This window comes from Quercus lobata, chromosome 6 (genome assembly GCF_001633185.2).
Source record: "Quercus lobata isolate SW786 chromosome 6, ValleyOak3.0 Primary Assembly, whole genome shotgun sequence".
NCBI lineage: Eukaryota > Viridiplantae > Streptophyta > Magnoliopsida > Fagales > Fagaceae > Quercus > Quercus lobata.
The window spans coordinates 5140492-5160659 of record NC_044909.1 but is presented as its reverse complement, the minus strand read 5'-3'; the positions used below and the strand labels follow the sequence as shown (position 1 = coordinate 5160659).

Sequence of the window (20168 nt, the reverse complement as noted above, 5' to 3'; positions counted from 1 at the left end):
AAAAGATCCATTTTAGTGACACAATCATCAATATCATGCTTGTTATTTTGTAAAACTGTATCAGAAATGAATTAAGCCAAATTTAGAGAGAAAAGAAAGGTTATTTAAGTTATTTAAGTTTAATTTTCCCACTTCACTCGTGCTACTCAATGTCATGACATGTGTACCAAAATAGCAAAATGTATATTATCCTTTTCTAGAACATACGATATGCAGCATTGACAAATAATTTTCAAAACCAGTAGCGGAGTTAGGAATTTTGGCTTGGGGGGCCAAACTATGGTATTCATAAATCGGTCTAGATAAATTCAAAACATATTCATATATAATTAGATTAGTAAGAACTCGTTATTTTCCTCTCTTTTTTTTTCTTTCTAATGAGCATAATCTTTCTAAACTTTAATGAGTATACACAAATTAACTACTTTACTTTAAACATGTAAGGAAAATAATCCAAAAAAAAATAATAATTAAGTTTTTAAAAATAATGGAGTCAGGAACCTTGTAACTCAATTGATTTGATGTATAAATGAAAAGAAAAAAAGAAAAGAAAAAATATATATAATGAATGATCTTTGTGTAAGTTTTTTTTTTTTTTTTTTTAAATTATAAATTTGTTTTGGAAAGACTAAGTTATTTATTTTTGTTTATTCTTGGGGGAAGCCAATTTTTTTTTTTCTAACGTTATTGGAGAGCAACTCATTTTTTTTTGGGGGGGGGGGGGGTGCCAAATCTCATTTTTCTTTGGTCCCACCTTAACTGATCTATAACCGATTTATAACATATATATATATTATATATATATAGGGTATTAAAATATTTCAATATTTTGGGGGGGGGGGGCATGGCCCCTCCAACCTATAATGTGGCTCCGCCACTGTTCAAAACCTTTCCCACTCGTATTGGAAGATAGCACAACACAATTCAATTTAGAAAATTGCTTTATCGTGGTGTTCTGGTCTGATGATAAATAGAGTAGTTACTAGAAATAGACACCATATATAGATTGAAATTTTATAAATAAACAAAAAAAAATTGACTATAAATTAAGTCATTTTTCATTCAACAAAACCTACATTGGAAACACACATCCTTTCTTATGGTGGATTAGAAACTACATATATATAGGGCTGTTTTTTGTAGTGTCTCGAGGATGGAGCAAAACATGTTTTCGAAGAAAACTGTCTCCACCAATATCCAATAAAAAATAATAAGATTACAAGTAGATTATACAATTCATATAAAAACTCTATTCAAATTCACTCTTTTGTGAAATATGCATGGCAAATCTTTAGTGGTATTCTAATGCAATTATATTTAAGGCATCTAGCTAAAGAAACTTTATTGTCAATTCTAAAATGGATATGAGTAATAAGATATTTTCTAAGAAGTTTTAGGTTTTGTCAACCAAGTCCAAGAATGAACTTTTCGGTTCATGTGTTCAATATGCTCAGTATACTCATAATCTTGATGGGTAAAATATTTTATCTTCAATTAATTTATACCTTTTCTTATTTTCTAGTATGTAATTTGTTAAGTTTTGGGATAGGAAAGAGTGCAATATTAAATGACATGTCAATTGAAAAGATAATTGAATTTTTTTTTTTTGGAGAAATTAATTGGAATGGTAGTTTTCTAAAATGATTATTGATTGATGTATTATTTTGTTATTTTTTAGTCAAATAGTTGTTATATAAGTTAGACATCTAGTGTCTTCCACAAGTTTGTTAGTATTATGAAGTTATTTTTTTTTGAGAAAGATGAAGTTATTTTTTAGAAATAGAAATTTAAATGTTTAAGGAGTCAAAAGTTTCACTAAAGTAAAAATTATCTCATAGCACATGACTGAAACTAAAAATCTATACTACATATAACAAATAAACGCTTAATTTAAATGTAAAGCTAAAAATCTATACTACATATACCAAATAAATGCTCAATTTAAAATTAAGTTTTTATGTAAAACTCATATATCTTTCAAGTAGTCAATAACTCATTAATATACAACGTATACAACCTTATTTTAAAGATAATATATAAACAAAATCTAAGATGTTAATAAATCAAGAAAATAAACTGCCCTTAGACCTTTTTTTTCATAATTTTAGTTTAGTTATCTCTTATAAAAATGGGGAAAAAATTTAACCAGAGAGAGAGAAAGTTTAGTTTTATACCGTGTCCGATTGGGGAAAAAAATTCTCATGAGTAACGCGTGCCAATTGCGTGAAAGTGTGCGCCGACCGTTCTCTTCCCACATGCAGAGGGAAAACCCAAATTCTGAGTAACGTGTCCTTCATTCTCATGCTCTTTTAATACAATTTTTAGGTCTATCTCCTACTTTTTCTTCCTCCAGGTACTACCTCTGGTCCACTACCAACCAAAGACAACTCTATCGTTTAACTTATTTCTAGTCAATGTGCAGTGTGTAGTTGGAATATCAAGTCAAATCTCACTTGTGCAAAATGCGAACTGGATGACGCCACTAGACTCAATTATTAAGTCTTCTCGGTAGTCCTCCCCCCATATCACACGGTTGGTCGGCTTACTCATGGGTGCCACATAATGACACGGTTTTACGAAATCTCTTTCTCTCAACACAACGGATTTCCAACCGGATCAGTCCAGGTTTAATAATTATGATTTTAGCTTTTAATGGGTTTTAAAGCATTCTCTATTTTAGCATTCAATTGGTTTTAGAGCACTGAATATTTTAAACCACACTTCTTAAAAGTAGCCACACTTTCTAGAAGGTCCATTTTCTAAAAGTCGGAAAAGCAAAGATAAAGCAATGGGAGAAAACAGTTCAAACTGAACAATCCGGCTTGCTTGGAAAATATTCCAAAGAGAAATTATGATGCTTGACTTTGACTTGATTTGCCAGACGGACAATGTTAGATCGGATCTTTTATATGTTTGTTAGTTTTATTCTCGATAACCTATGTCCGCTCTTACTCGTTGGTGCCGCATGAACCCACCCTTTGTAAGGAAAAATTATCTTTTGAAACTCTTTTTATGAAATCTCTTTCTCATAATAATTAATTTTCTCTCGTTGGTATGGTATGCTCTATCGTTTAACGCATTTCTAGTCAATCTGCCGTGTTCCACTAAAAAACCGAAACTATCAAATTTTTCATAAATTGCAATACCCAAGGCACAGGTTTTGCTAGATTATTTGAGGATATACAGACAGCTCAACCTACCTCAATTAACATACATAGATGATTACAAATTAAAGAACGATAATATATACTTCCTTTTCTAAATTTTTTTTTTTTTCCCTTACATCTTCCCTTTTCCCCCCTTTTATCTACAACACCCTAACCGGTAAGTGTACATATTCTTTCTTTTAGACTTCCAATGAAATTCATGTTTTAATTGGTTTCAACTTTAGGCCCATACTTTTGGGTGAGAGAAGTTCCGGGGCAATGCAAGATGGATTCAAGGGGCTCCTTGGGCTGACACTTAATTGAGGTGGCCGGTACAAGCCATATCCCATGAGGAAGTACTCCAATGGTATTAACATATATAGCATAGGGCTACTCCTCTGTCACCATTGACCCACATGCTTGAACCTGTATATCCCCATACCTTCCAATCAATAAAACTCACTTCCATATTCATAACAATTTAATGTATATAGTTTTAGGTATTGGACACTATATGCTTAAATATACTACGTTATTAAAGTTTGAATATATATAATAGAAGTATGATAATTAAGTTTATGTTAGATGCAAAATTCATTAATATGTAAAACAATCTCGCACATTGCGCTAGTTAAATATTATTTATCTATAAGAATTCAAAAATTGGTAAAAGTCTAAAAGTGTTTTGTTCGTCTGACCTTCTTACGTTACATGTGTCGGTTCAACTTTCTTCAATTTGCCATAAGCCCATAACCAATTACTATATTATAATCATCATATCTTAATATTCTTCTGCTAGTCAAATTCCACGTGAAATGGCCGGGATTACCAACAATCGAGGAATAAGGTGGAATATTCGAATGAATTGTGATCAAAGAACATAATAGATTAGCAATGCATGTATCTCCAATTGTGACTTCAACTACCATGACATAATTAGTTAAAAGAGCCACAAAGCACAATAAAGTTGAGCAGTACCAAAATCTTTAACTTGTGGAAAACCCATTAAACTATTACCAGTAAAGAATCAAAACATGAGCGGAAAAGACATAATGGTAACTTCAATTACCAACATACAATGAGCTAAGAGAAACACAGTACCAAAAAAAAAAAAAAGAGAAAAAGCTCCAAGTTGTGAAACACCCATTATAATATGACCAATAAAAAACTATAATTTGAGATGACTCGTTTAGATTTGAAGAGGTTAATGGACAAACTACACAAAAGATAAATATTAAAAGGGTGGACATAAAGTGCAAACTGTTTTATGTTTTGGTTGTTTAATTCTTTACATTAGTGTTTTCAAAAAAAAAAAAAAATTCTTTACATTAGTTGCTCCTTTCCACTGTTGCTGGTGAAATAATTAGCTTGAATCACCTATACATTAAACAATTTTTTGTTGGTGAAATAAATTTTTTTTTTTTTTTGTAAATAATAATAAAATAGTTTTTTTTCTCTCTCTCATGTTATCCATATTGCTTAAAATTAGGCACTTTCACATCTCTTTTAAACGTTAATGAACCAAAAAACTAACTTCGGTTGTTGCCTCCTATTGATCCATTTGGTCATTACATTTTCACTTGATTTTTGTAATAAATCTAACTATCTGAGTGTTTGAAAGATAAGGCTTTACATATCTTTGCTCACTGTATTTTTCAACTTCATGTTGGATCTTTTTCTCTCTCTCCTTTTTTTTTTTTTTTTTTTGAGATTCTTGTTGTATCATTTTATTTTATATATATTGTGTTTGAAACGCATTATAGAATTGTTTTCTTATATTTAATTTTTATGTGAAAGTAGGAGATTGTGCAAGACAAAACCTACACCACACCACAATTTACTTTCATTTGTTTGTCTTTTGGCGAGGCTGTCCTTCCCTCTCACTTTCTTTGCTATCTTGCATTCTTGCTTATAGCCTTATACTTATCTTCTTTTTTTTGGTAAACTTATACTTATCTTCTTTTAGTTGCATCTTTGACCATTTCGTTTTCCCATTCAAAAAGCAAACATTTATTTATTATAAATTGCTGCCATTAGGTGAGGCTAATTTTTCACTTTTTTGGTTTCCTTTAACTTTGTGGTATAGCATATCACAATTAATGAAAGAAAATATACTAGATTTTATTAATGTAATATCAATGGTTACTCAAACTTGCCTATCTCTTCCCAGTGAAATTATTCCCTCCTCCACTAGACAACGATTTTTCTGCTTACAATAAGGTATTAAATGATTATTTAAAAAGAAAACTGAGATTAACCATTCATCACCGAATTTTTTAGGTTTTTTATAATTTTTTTAATGAAATATGTTATTTTCACAACAAGTTATAAGTGACAGATTGTTTTTGGTAAACAAAAAAGTAATTTCAGCTGTAGTTTCAAATTAGAATTAATAACAACTTATTACTTATGATTTGTTGAAAATGTTATAGTTTTCTTTTTTATTAATTAGGCTTTAGAGTATTTTTCAATTTGAATGCTAATACAATAAGATATTAAATGATTTTTAAAAGGAAAACTGAGATTAACCATATATCACCCAATTTTTTAGGATCTTTTGTACATTTTTATTAGGCTGTAGATTCTTTTTATAATTTGAATGCTTTAGATTCTTTTTAGTATGCGATATGGACGTACGCAAGTTTACGTTCGTTTTCGTTTTTACTTTTTCCTTTTATAATTATACCAACGATTATATTATTTTTATGGTAATCTTATAAAAAAGTTATTAGTTATAATTATACCAACGATTATATTATATATATATTTTTTCTCTTTTGCTAAGTCATGGCCTTGACAAAGTTATTTTCCGACTGTGCATATCTACTTTCAATATAGTTGGTTGGCTTAATCTATTTCATTGAGATGAGTTTATTAGATAAATTGTTTCAAGCTAAGTGTAAGCGTTTTAGCTACCAATTTGATTTCATTTTTTATTAAAAAAAGTATATAACAAAGATTATATGTAAGAAAACAATTCACGGAATATTGTAGAAAAGATAAAGTAAGATTCATTATAGTGCACCCACAGACGAACAGTGAGTCAAGGTAATCATTATCCTGTTATAAATAACCCAACAAGGCAACAACAACGACAGCCAAAGAAAAAAAAAAACAAAAACAAAAGGGTAGGTGTCCAAAAAGTCGTTTGCCTCCTAATGTTGCGAAGTGCGAACCTGCTCGCGCAGCTATTTCTTACTTATTTTTAAGAAACATTACAAAAGTACTAAATGACAGGAAAATTTCTAGTCAAAGGGCTCGCTCACTCTGTCTCAATAGGCATTGACTTTTCTTTTCAACAGCTAGAGCAGGTGGCGGTCCCAATAATTTTTTTAGGGGTCATTAAGAAATTTAGAGTAAACAAATTTTAACAAAAATATAACTTGAATATATTGTGTTATTGAAAAAAAAAACACAAATATATATAAAATTTTATATTTTTTTTACGAATTTTCATATTTTGAAATCGTTACATGATAGTTTATTATCAATTGTCATTATCTATTGTCAATGTAGATGTAACCATTTTATTTTGTTAAGTTTGTATAATATTTTTATTTTTGTGTAGTTGTTATTATTTATTAGTTATTTCATAAATTATTGACCTTATATTAATTATTGACTCACATAACCACACTCATCGATACATAAATAATACATTTAACAATCACTAATTTTACTATTTTTTTTCTTTTTTCTTGAATCACTAGTTATTATAACATGATCACGATATACACATGAGACAAATATTTCTTGGATATTAAATTATATAAAGTTATAGTATATTTATACTATATATATACACCTTCACACACATCACAATTCACACAAATAACATTATATCAAAAAATAATAATAATAATAATAATAATGCACAAAATTAGTATCACACACACACACACTCACATATATATAATATAAATTTATAATAAAGAGAGACATTCAGAACTCACAAACACTCACATTTTACTCTTAGACTCAGAGATATATAGAAAGTCAGATAAAGAATAAAGATAAGATGAGATTCATGAGAGAAAGGGAGAGTGATTTGTATTGTTAATTAGTTTTGAGATGAACTAATCTATGTTGTTTGATTTTTGTGCTAAATTGATTTGTGATCAAGGTGTGCAGGATTTAAGCCAAGTTGTGCAAAAATATTTTTAAGGGTAATTAAATGAATAAAAAAATATTTTTTATATATAATTTTTTTTTCAAGTCATTACTAATTAAGTTAACTGAAACTTATAAATTGAACTAACATATGCCATTTGTCATTGTCAATGTGAATGCTTAAAATATTCACATCCAAAAATTCTATCTCATCCTATTTTACTATCTTAAAAAATTACTTTATCAATTATACCATATTATTTTATAATACTCTTAGTATCCTAACTTTTATTTTACAATACAATACATTAAAATAATATTTCTACATAATAAAATAATATATCCCAAAATTTAAATAAAAACAAAAAACTAAAACCCAAAAACCCAGTGAGAGAGATGAATTGATAAAGTAAGTAAATAAAATATTAGTATTTTTTTTTTTTAAGATTTGAATTACACAATTCTAAACTATTGCAAATTTTTTTGCAATAATTGGTAAATACAAGTTTAGATGTGTGGGAAGTTTTGGGCTAAATTGTAAATTAGAGCTTACCTTTGATATATCTAAGTACCGGTGCCAATGCTGTTGGGTAGGAAAATTTCTAGTCAAAGGGCTCGCTCACTCTGTCTCAATCAGCCTTGACTTTTCTTTACCACCGCCACCCAGTGCGGCCCAAGGCCCCATCACAAAAAAAATAAAAAAAAATTCCCTTAGGAAAAATGCCCCTTCACCGTTGTTAAAGGCCCGAATTTGTATAAAATTTTATTTATTTTTTAAAGGCATTGCATTTTTTTTAAAGATACTACAAAATTTACTATTGGTTTATAAATTGATATGTTACTAAACACAAAAGAGTAATATTACAGTTATAAATTATTTTATAACATATTTACAAAATGTTGATGTGACTAACATCTTATTGGTTTTCATCTAGGTCCACTATTAATATCATTTTTTTTCATTTACTAATAATCACTCACTGCATCAACAGTTTGTAAAAAATTTTGTAAAATAATTTGTACCTCTAGCATTATTTATCACAAAAAGTGATTAAATATTCATTAATTAGATTGATGAAGTTTATCAATGAGAGTCATTCTCACATCATATTATGAACATTTTATAGTGCTTTAAGCATATTTTTCATTTTCGTTTCTATTAAAATTCTCAAAGTATGAGACCAATAGAAACCCTAAAATGTTTCAAAAAAATGTTGCAAATATGTTAAATCATCAATTATAGATTAATTTCTCATAATAGTTTGAAATTTTAATTTTTGTAAACTAATATCTTACAAAGCAACACACCAAATAATATATTATATATATTTCTCTCTCTTAAAAACAAGATATAAAATTAAAAATTAGATTACAACTATACTTTACTTGCATCGTCATATATCCAAAATAAAGTATCTTTTTTAATCATACTAAATTTTTATTTTTTTATTTAAAATTTATGGCTCAACTATGATATTCAATTCTCTATATGAATTTAACATTAGTTTAGTTGATACTATTTATCAAATTATGTATTTAATCATTTTAATGTATCAAATTAACTTTGTTTTGATTATTATTAAATAATTTTGTTTAATTGATATTTACATATTAAAAGTCCCATATAAAATTTTCAACTTAAGCTCCAAATTATGTTGGGCCGCCCCTACAACATAAATAAACAATAAAAGTTTAGATACTTTTGCATTCATATTGGCTGTGTTGCTAATTTAGCAACCCAAACACCAAAAGTACATGTTGCATCAAAGGTGTCCGAAGTTAAAAAATTTAATATGTTACAGTGATCTACTATTACTATTTAATTAATTAATTTATCTCTCTCTTTCTTTTTAGTCTCTCTATTATTAAGTGAGTTATTAAAGTAGATAAAATAACATTTTAGAGTGCTAAATACTAAATTAATTTTGTAGCTTAGTGGATGCGAATGCTATAAAGTTTAGTTCTTAAAATTTTCAAAGCTTATGAGGAACATCTTTTTTTTTTGTTTTGTTTTGTTTTTTAATGATTTTATTTTCCTTTGCATCACAACAAATATCTTTGAACTCTTTGTCTATAATGTTGCATGGAGATTTAGGTTGAGCTAAAATGCCACGCGCGTGAATGCCATCAGCGAGTGAAAAAAGAAAAAAAAAAAGAAAAAAAAAAAAAAGAAACAAAGAGACAAATGTTTTGCCGCCACCTCACGTAAGTACGTGTTTAGTATGTGTTTGACTAAAAACTAGAGTTTAAAGTTTAAAACCTAGCCATCGAAATAATAGAACGGGAATGGGTCGGTGATAAAGTCTTCAATGGAAAAAAGAAAAAAACAAAGAAAAGTGGCAAAATGTTATCGTCTTTAATGGATCTGGTGATAGTAACAAATAATAATAATAATAATAATAATAATAATAATAATAATCCACTGCCGCCGCCGGTGTACCACTACCTTGTGCCCTGGGCCCTCATACGTGTACCATAATACTTGACCGAACCATTAAGGGCCTGTTTGGTAGATTTTTTTTTTTTTTTTTTTTTTTTTTTTTTTTAAAGTAACGACTCATGTGTTTAAATACATGTTTTCAGTTTTTAAATAATATTACACGTATTTTTATACACTTTATCCATCGCCGTGGTAAGTCTTTGGGTTGAAAGAAATTGAGAAAGTTGTTTGGGTTGAACGAAATTTTTAATTATAATAAATTTTTAATTTTTTTATTTAAAATTTATAGCTCAACTATGATATTCAATTCTTCATATGAAATTAACATTAGTTTAGTTGATACTATTCATCAAATTATGTATTTAATGTATCAAATTAACCTTGTTTTGATTAGTATTAAATTTTTTTAATTGATATTTACATAGTAAAAGCCCCATATAAAATTTTCATCTTATATTTTGAAAACATTAAAATAATTATATATATATATATATATATATGTTAAAAAAAATTCAAAATTTTGGAGGCCATGGCCGCCCACCCTATAACATAGCTCTACCCCTACTGGTGTGGCAGAATTACACAACGACTGCAACTATGAAATATGGCTAGGAAGCAAGGGTAAACTGAAGAAGGAAGATTAGAAGTTTTTTTTTTTTTTTTTTAAATAAATAATTCTATATTTAGATTGATCCACTTTTCCTCACATTTTCAACATTCTTTGATAAAAAAAAAAAAAAATGATATGTTACCATGATATAGCTTTAAGTAATGTTTCATTATTTAATAATTTTTTATTTAATTAATATTTTGAATATATCTCACCAATTAATCAAATTTTATCTATAGTCTTAGCTTGCATACTAAGTTTGTACATATTATTTTTATTTAATACATAAACTCATCTATCATCTCACCAATCCAATTGTGGGCAATCCATATCCAAATTATATGTAAATGACGGTTATTTGAGTAGTGGCCGTGATGAGAGACTTTTTAGTGATGACAAAGGAGAATAAAGATTTAAAAAGTTTTGGGAGATGTGATAAGGCTTCTAGAGAACATGCTCTACACCAAACAAACAAAAAGTTTTGCCCCTGGTGAACCTGTGAGTGTACTAAATAGTAAATACTTGGTCAATTACGTAATTAACTAGTATTCCCCTCAAAGAAAATACTAGTCATTGGTCATATATAAATGCATTTCCTCAAATTATCAGGAAAATAAATACAAAAATAAAAGACTAGCTAATTTTCAAAAAATTAAACTTCCCTATAAATAGGCTCTGGTACATACACATTTGGTCACATTGAAAAAAACGCAAAAGAAAACCCTTATGCCCTAGCCCTTTAAGTTCTTGATGGGGCAAAAAAAGTGGAGGAAAGCTTTCTCTAAAATCATAAAGGTGGTGTTTTTGGCTGCGCTGATTTTTAACTGCCAGACTGTTGGCTCTTCCAGGTCTACGCCTTCGGCTGCGATGAACTCAACAGATCCTCAAGGTCGTGGACGGGTTCCTCCTTCAAAACCAAACCCACGTACTCATATGCCCGCCCCCTCGCCACCATAGTTGAAGATAATATAGAGTAGCTTTGGAAAGAATAAAGTTGTTATGTAGTAGAAACAAATGGCAACATATCTATACGTGCCAAAATATGCCTGTTTTAGGTTTTTTTCTTTTTTCTTTTTGGGATGAATGTCTGTAGCAGGCTAGCAGCATATGTTCTCTACTCTCCAGTCTCCATATCAATAAAAACCGTATATTATTCATCAAAAAAATAAAAACCGTATTTTGTGTTTTTTGTTCCAAAACTACGTCGTGCCAAGAATGTACTTTTCTTTTCTTTTCCCCGCTTAAGATATGGAATTACATTTTTGTCGACAAAATTCAATCGTACCAAGTCCTGTTTGATGGGTTTTTTTCGTAATTTGCATTTACTATAACGCACCGTTTCACACGAAAAGGAAGGCCCCGAAAGAAAAGGCACCCAAAAAAAAAAAAAAAAAAAAAGGCATATATGATAATAATAATTAATTAACAAGCTCAAGCAAGTACGATGGGTCTGAAGGCCCCAGCTCGGTGTGCTCGTGGCCATCATGGGAATAGGTTTACGAAGCAGATCTTCTGGCTTTCTGGGTACTTTGAATTTCTTTTCTTTTTTCCTTTTTCTTTTGGGGTTTTATCTTTTTCAATGTGATGAATTGTTTTGAGGGTGTTTATATTTTGGGAAAAACTATAAAACTTTTTTATTTTAGATATGTTAAATTTGTTGAAATTTTGGGGTATTTTTTTTTATTACTGGATCACCAGGTGCTTTTCCATGTTGGTATATGAGATTTATGCCTTTCTGGTAAATTTGCCTTAGGGTAATCATATACGGAGAGAAAATCCAATTGGATTTTAAATTAAAGTTCAATTTTGAATTATTAGGTTATTCTGATTTTTTTTTTTTTTTGGTTGCTAATTCTAGGGTTTTGAATTAGGCTGAACTTTGTGTGTGTTTATTTCAATTTTCAAGGTTTTACATCGACGGTGATTATTGAGAGTGATTTCCTTCGATAAGTACAAAATTATTAGTAATTATATTATTGTGACTGATATAGGAAGAGTCGAATTGGAGGTCATTGGACATATGCTTGGGGAGTTTGTATATAATTACTGTTCGTGTCGAAGCTGTGTTTGCGATGCTGAAGAGTGATAGGGGTTAGTGTCGAAGTGGTCGATCACGACTTCAAGCCTAACATGCTCAATTTGCTTAATCAGACTATACGGTAATTTGTGTTTCTATATTACTTTGATTGTTCTGTTTTTGCTTACTATTATGTTGTTTAATTAAATTGTTTCATAGAATGTGAAATCCTAATCTTGCTCAGCAGATAGGTTGATTATGGGTGCTGTGTATTTTGCTTATTCTTTATAAATTGCAATAGGGAGAATTTTCATTGTAAATTGCTAGCTGATCCCGATGGCTCTTCTTCTATCTCTTTTACCTGGAAGTGCATTTGGAGTACAAAGGCACCTAAAAGGGTATCTTTCTTTTTATGGACAGCAGCTAGGGGTAGTATTCTTACCATTGATAATCTGGTTCTTAGGCGTTTACCCCTAGTTAATTGGCGTTGCATGTGCCGGTGTGATGAGAAAACTGTAGATCATCTTCTACTCCACTGTAGGCTTGCTTATGCCTTGTGGAGTGAAGTTTTTTTGATATTTGGAATACAGTGGGTGATGCTGAAGACAGTAGCCTCCCTTCTTTTTGGCTGGTGAAATTGGCCGGGGAAGCATCCTTCTAATATTTGGAATATGGTTCCAGCTTGTTTGATGTGGTTAATTTGGTGGGAGTGTAATAATCATACTTTTGAAGATATTGTGAGATCAATAGATCTTTTGAAGCCTATACTAGTTGGGACCTTATTTCAGTGGGGTAAAATTTGGGGTTTTACACAAGGTATTTCCATTTCTGAATTTCTTCTTTCTATGTGTATCTCTTCCTGAGGTACTTGTATTCGTTTTAAGTTCTGAGTGTTCACTCTTGTGAACATGATGTCCTTTTTATGAAATAAATCTTTGATTACCTATCAAAAAAAAGAATTATCTTTGTTCTATCTAATGTTATCCTTTGTATAAGAAATAATACACTGAAAGTTTGTAATGTTTATCTATTTCTCAAACTTACTAATTCGTAGCAAACACAACAATGACCAACTGCATATGTGACCACCTTAAAAAATGTTGAAAACATTCTTTGCTTTTTGATAATTTTAAATGAAAAAGTATATTTGATCCATATCTTTCATTTTCACCCCCATTTAAGTAGACTTAAATAGTATTCAACATAAGATGCTATAAGTGTTTATAATGTTCGCTATTTTTACACATCATTTAGTTTGATGTTTCTCTCAATGTTTTCATGTCAAACCAATTTGAGAGATTGGTGCTTAGAAACTTTATGCATATTGTGTGTTACAAGAATAATCCTTTTGTCATTTAGATTCTAATATGTACTACTACCAACTTTTTCCTTCATGTTGTTGACTACAATTTTAAAAGCTTTATGTTTGTTTAACCTTTTTATGTAGGCTGGTTAGAGCTACCTATGCAAATGGTGTAAACACTGTACTTATACAGGTATGTATAGTTGGAACCTGTGATGTCAACTTTTGTATTTTATGGCTACTTATAGAAATTATGTATTTGATACATCTTCAGGAGTACTCTGTATTTTCTGTTTCGTTGTTCTTATGACTAAAATATGGTTTTTGAAAATGTATTTTGTTCTTCAACTCAAAAATGTCTCCCTTTTGCTATCATTAAAATTTTTAATGATAAACTGGAAAATGTGCATGTTAATGACACAAGAGGACCTTGGAGTTTGTGTAAAGAACCATTTATTGAGGCACTCAAATTTATTCTTACTGTAGTTGTAAAATATGTATGGTTTAATGGAGTCTAACTTGGTTTTCCTGATGCCAAATAAAGTTTTGGCATAGATTCCAAGTATTTGAACATCTGTCAGCATTCTAAATTGATTAGAGGTTGTGAAACTGCCATTTTTAGTGTTCTTGGTCATCAATGATGCCCAGTTTAGTGCTCTTGGTTCACATTTAGCTTTTCCAGGTTGGGTATATTTTCAATAACCAATTGAAGTTCGTTTAGCATTAAATTTTTATGGGCGCATTAGAGAATTACTACACCTTCGTTTAATCTTTTTGTTATATTAACTGTTTTTTTATATGAGCAGGTTTCTAGGGGCCTTGGTAGGCCATGGGTGTTTAGATTAATGGTAATTGTCTCTTTAGGAGTTGTCCAATTTGATAGCTTCATGTCATTAGTGTTTTATCTCAGCTTTTGATGATAGTTGGTTCTATTTGTACTATCAATTCTAATGGACAATAGATTACTCTAAGATTAACAGCAGCGTTTCATACAAGTGCCAAAGCCCCAAATTGTTCTCTGTCTAATTATCTCCCTCAGGCTTAACACGTGGTGCACTTATTGGAAACATGTGTTTAATGATTGATTAAGGGCTGTCAATCTGTAGTTGTTAGAGTTCTGTTAGAGAATTAGTTTTGGTTTACTGCCTAAATTGATCTAAGCTTAAGCTTATCCCAGTCCTATAAATAGGACTTTTGTATTGCATTACAGAGTGTGCTGCATAATATCAGATTTGGATGTTTTTCAATCTCTCTCTCTCTCTCTCTGTCTCTCTGTTTTATTCTCACACCTACAATCTCAAACTCCTTTAGAGGAACCATCGGTATTGAGTTGAACCAGCCCACCAGAGGTGTTTCCCATTTCAGAAACATAGTAGACCCGGCTGTAGATGCATCGTTTGAGTGTAAAAAGGCAAAAGTTTCCATTGCCTGACTTAAACACAGATGACATAGTCTCAGGGTGAGGAATTTATTGCTGAAAATTATGCATCTCTATTCAGCAAAAGGCTCCATATGCCTGTCAAAAAAACACAATAGCCCAAGGATAGAAAATTGAGCGTGAATAATAGAACAATTGCGATTCCTTTTGAACCAGGAATGAAGGGAGCTTTCCCTAGGGAACCCCGCTTCATTCTTGTGGAAAAGTTACACGTGTTGAGCATGGTTTGGGTTTTGTTATTTGCACTTTAATATATCTTGTGGAGAGGTTACATATGTTGCAATGGCAACAGGCAACTGAAACTTTTATTGGTTTTGAAACCAAACAAGACAGAATGTGTTATAAAACAAGAAATAACTGATAACTCTGATTGAATTCTGTGGTCTATACCATTCACAATGGTTGTGCATTGCATACAAAACTCACTGTTTTGGGTAACCTATAGATCAGAGATGTATTGCAGCCTCCTCAGAGATATATTATAGCTTTGCTTCATCCCATTTTTTTTTTTTTTTCAGTCCTTTAGATCTGAATTATTGTTGTGCTGAATGCCTCCCAACAATTATTTTTATGGTGAATGTTCTCTTACAGATTGATGAATATTGAACCTTAGATTCATGAGATGTGCCATTTATAGGTTGCATTTGTTAATAGATCTTGTGTTTGAGCATTATTTTTGGTGATTATACTGTCATTGGATGCGACTGATTAGTGATTGGACTTTTCCTACTTCCTCACAGCAGAAACTAAGGCCAACAACTCCTCATAGGTAGATAAATGCAGATTCTTGCCTTTCAAGGCTTGACTGTGAAAAGCTATAGGTCTCTGGACTTGCATTAACACAGCTCCTAAACCAATTCCAGATGCATCACATTCAATAACAAAAGGTTTTGAGAAGTCAGGTAAAGCTATAACTGGTGGACTAGCCACTGCCTGCTTGAGACTTAGCATCCCAATGGAAAGAGTCTTTTTCCAACAAGGTAGTTAGAGGTTGTGCTATCACTCCATAGTTCTGATTGAATTTTCTGTAGTACCCTGTTAATCCCAGAAATCCCCTTAATGCTTTAACAGATGTGGGGGCAGGCCATTGCTGCATAGCAACAGTCTTTTTAGGATCAGCCTTATGACCTAGGTATTTCACCTCACCACTACCAAAAACACACTTGCTCTTCTTGGCATGCAGCTGATGTTGAAGAAGAAACTCTAACACAGATTTCAAATGAGCTAGATGATCTTCTATAGTCTTGCTAAAACTAATAGATCATATAAAAATACTAGCACAAAATGTCTCAAATATGGTTTGAAAACATCATTCATGAGTGCTTGAAATGTAGAGGGTGCATTAGTAAGGCCAAATGGCATCACCAGAAACTCATAGTGGCCCTCGTGTCCTAAATGCAGTTTTAGGAACATCCTCTTCCCTCATTCTAATCTGGTGGTAACCAGATCTTAAGTCCAGTTTTGAGAAAATGCTAGCCCCAGCAAGTTCATCCAACAATTCATCCACCATGGGTATAGGTAATAGTAGCCTTATTTAAAGCTCTATAATCAATACACATTCACCAACTACCATCTGGTTTTCTAACTAGTAAAACAGGAGAAGAGGAAGGACTTTGGCCTGGTCTAATGGATCCAACCTCTAACAATTCATTCGCAATTTTCTCATTTTCAGATCTTTGGAAACGGGTACCTGTAAGGTTGTTTACACACTGGTGGAGAGCTCTCTTTGAGAATAATCTTGTGTTCATGGCCTCTTAATGGTGGAAGAACTAGGGGAGTCTCAAAGACCTGAGAATACTCCTCCAAGAGCTGCTGCAAAGGTTCTGGTAGCTGAGTCAGTGGCATAGAGGAGAGAACTGGTGTTGAAATGTGTAAGATTAAGCCCTTTGTTGCACCGTTGGTGAAGAACTTGACACCCTCTTGAAAAGTTGATTTCTCAGGTTGGACACCCCTTAACATCACCTGCTTGCCTGAGTAAGTGAATTGCATAGTCAGCAACTTAAAATCCCACTTGATATCACCCAAAGTACTCAGCCACTGAGTTCCCAAAACCACTTCACAACCCCCAAAAGGAATGGCATTAAGCTCCCCCATAAATTTGATACCCTGCATCAAGAGTTGGACTCCATGACAGACACCTTTAGTCTTAACCTTTCACCTCCAAAATCTTATAAGTATCAATTTGTAACTTCAACTTCATTGCCATAGCAGCGTCCAAGAAATTGAGTACTCCCTGAATCTAACAGAGATATTACCTCTTGATCTTTAATTTTGCTCGACCCTCATAGTGTTTGGAGATGGATTTCCCCCCAAGGCATAGAGTGTAATCTCAGCCTTGTCGTCTTGTTCTTCTAGCTCTATCACCACATCACCATTGTCATCTAATTCCACCAATCGCAAACTGTGTGCATGCTCCACTTCAAATGCAGAGCCCTCCAATAAATTTTTTTTTTTTTTTTTCTCCTTTGCATTTATGGCCAGTGTGCCATTTCTCATCACAATTGTAACGCAATTCTTGCTTTCTTCTTTCCTCCATTTGGGCACTTGTTAATCTTTGAAGAGGCAATCTTACCTTTTGTTCAGACTTATTTTCAATCTTGGGCACCCCTAACAATGAGGGCTTGCTGGGATCAAAAGAAGTCTTCAAGCTTTTCTTGCAACTGATCAAATACTCCTGAATTTTGGCTAAGCCAAAAGCTTCATTCAGAGACTTGGGTGCCAACATCCTCACAGGAAGATGTATCTCATCCTTTAACCCACTCAAGAAGCAACTGAGTTTATGGGTTTCTGACAAACCTGTGATCCTGTTTGATAAAGCCTCAAATTGACTCTTGTAAACCACTACATTAGATGATTGTTTAAGCCTTGTTAAAGCTTCCATTGCATCATCGTAGGCTGTAGAGCCAAAGTGAATCTGTAGAGCTTTATTGAAAGCATCCCAGCTTGTGAATATTCCAGCATTCTCACATCTTGAAACCACACCAACGCTTCCCCATCCATATGATAAGAAGCCAACAAAATTCGTTGTTGCACTGGTGTATTGTAGTAAGAAAAATGCAAAGTACCTCAGTACCCGACTCGCAGGATCTTCCCCTTGGAATCTTGGAAAATCCAGCTTCAAGGGTTTTCCTGGATTCATGAAAAAAGATTCTGCAGTTGTTGAATCGTTGGTTGCATGGTGATCCCTAGGTATAAATTGTCTTTGATCTTCTGCTTCAACGATCTTCTGCATAAACTGATTGAGGGATTGCAACTGTTTCTGGATTTATTGTAAAATGATATCATGTTGATCAGTAACTTTGGCTAAAGCTGTGATCTTTTCTGAGTTATGGGAGGCCGGTCGAGCTTCAGCCATGGTGATAAGATGATTTAGCTCTGATACCAAATGTTAAGATCCCAGCTGATCTCACAAATTTTAGGGATTGAATGGGTGAATGGAGAAAGATTATAGGGAATATGAGTAGGTTACTTCGAGGGAACCTAGTCCTCCATGAGAAGAATAGGGGATCGAGATGGAAACTGAGTATTCATCTTATTTCTTGATTGATTCCCATTACAATGCTACTGTTCTCTATAATACAATTGTCGTAACTAATTAACTGTTCAATCAGTTATTTCCTTCCCTAACAGCCTTACTAATTCCCAACTATCCATATGTGAGAAATCCCACTATTCACATGGACAATTAGAAGTTAGTTAATTGAAGGTATAATCTACTACATTACAATTACAAGGGTAAACATTACAACAAGTATCTAAGTACAAACTCCACGGGGCATTCCAGCTCAGCAGCTAGGCTTCATAGCAATAACTGTTGGTGCCTTAACACACTAATAGGAACAATGGTATAGCTAGGTGTGCCGTCAAGGCTGATTTGAGGAGAGCCTATGATTCTCTAGATTGGAACTTTATTCTTATGTGTCTGCTATCAGCTGGCTTCCCTACCAAATTTGTGCATTGGATCAGGGTTTGTATTACTTATCCCAGATTTTCTATTAGCCTAAATGGTTCTTTGGTGGTATATTTCCGAGGAAAAGGTTTGAGACTGGGAGATCCCTTGTGCCCTTATCTATTTGTGGTTTTATCAAGGTTGGTCCACTCTAGGGTACAAGGCTTCAATAATTTAAAGTTCCATCCCCACTGCAAGTCTGCCAGGAACTGGGGCTCACTCATTTCAGCTTTGCATATGATCTTCTAATGTTTTCTGCTGCTGACCTGCCTTAATTTAATCTCCTCAAAGATGCCTTGCTGGATTTTGGAAAAATCTCAGGCTTGGCAGTAAATCCAAGCAACAGTGAGGTGTTTTGTGCCAGTATCCCTGCGTTTATTTTTTTATGCTGAATTGCTAGTATACCTGCTGCCTTAAAGCTGGAGGGGGCTGATCCTATGACCAAGATGATGCTGTATAAATATATAACTAATCACAGTCCGAAAAGTACATTGCTGGTACTAGGTTGACAAAAATTAAAACTTAAGACAATATTTTAGTACTTACTCATACCAAATAGGTATTTGACTTTAGAAAACACAAATACACAATGTATTTTATTTAGCTACATGTCTTAAATATAATTGTATTAGAATCACTAAAAAATAATCATGTATTATTTTCACAAAAATAATGAATTTGATGTGATTTTTATACAATTTATTTGTAATATCATTATCTTTTATGAGATACTATTATGCTATAACTTTTTTTTTCTTTTTTGGGGTGGGGGCATTCGTATTTTTTTAGGAGCTAACCTATTAAAAACTTTTAGTTTGAAGAAAAACGCATATAAACTACTTTAAGAAAATGTTCTTCGTAAAACATTTTACAATGAAATACACAAGTATTAAAAGTTGTTTGTTTTCAAATATTATGCTATTGGATATATTACGTAGGTGATTTAGTATTAGCAGATGTTGCATTGTGGGTTAAGAACTTAATATGAATCCAAGGACACCTCGCTGGCTTTTCCTACACAAACATCAGCCCCATTCTATAGTCATTGTCTTATTGACATGTTTCTCCATTGGGTAGCCAACAGTGGCGACTCCAGGAATTTTGTCCAGGGTGTTCCTATTCCACTTTGAAAAAATTTCGGGTCATTTCGATCTA

General features: G+C 32.1%; 1 protein-coding gene and 1 long non-coding RNA gene across 2 annotated transcripts; one reads left to right on the top strand and one right to left on the bottom strand.

Moving 5' to 3' along the window:
• Positions 1-11723: 11723 nt before the first annotated feature.
• LOC115994617 lies at positions 11724-13884 on the top strand. Its single transcript, XR_004093239.1, has 3 exons — positions 11724-11830; positions 12298-12465; positions 13771-13884. It is a non-coding gene; the product is annotated as an uncharacterized LOC115994617 (long non-coding RNA).
• A 2855-nt stretch (positions 13885-16739) lies between these two features.
• LOC115994616 lies at positions 16740-19618 on the bottom strand. The gene has a single exon (XM_031118822.1). The coding sequence runs from the start codon at positions 18294-18296 to the stop codon at positions 17484-17486; it is 813 nt and encodes a 270-aa protein (XP_030974682.1). The 5' UTR covers positions 18297-19618; the 3' UTR covers positions 16740-17483.
• Between the last annotated feature and the right edge of the window lie 550 nt (positions 19619-20168).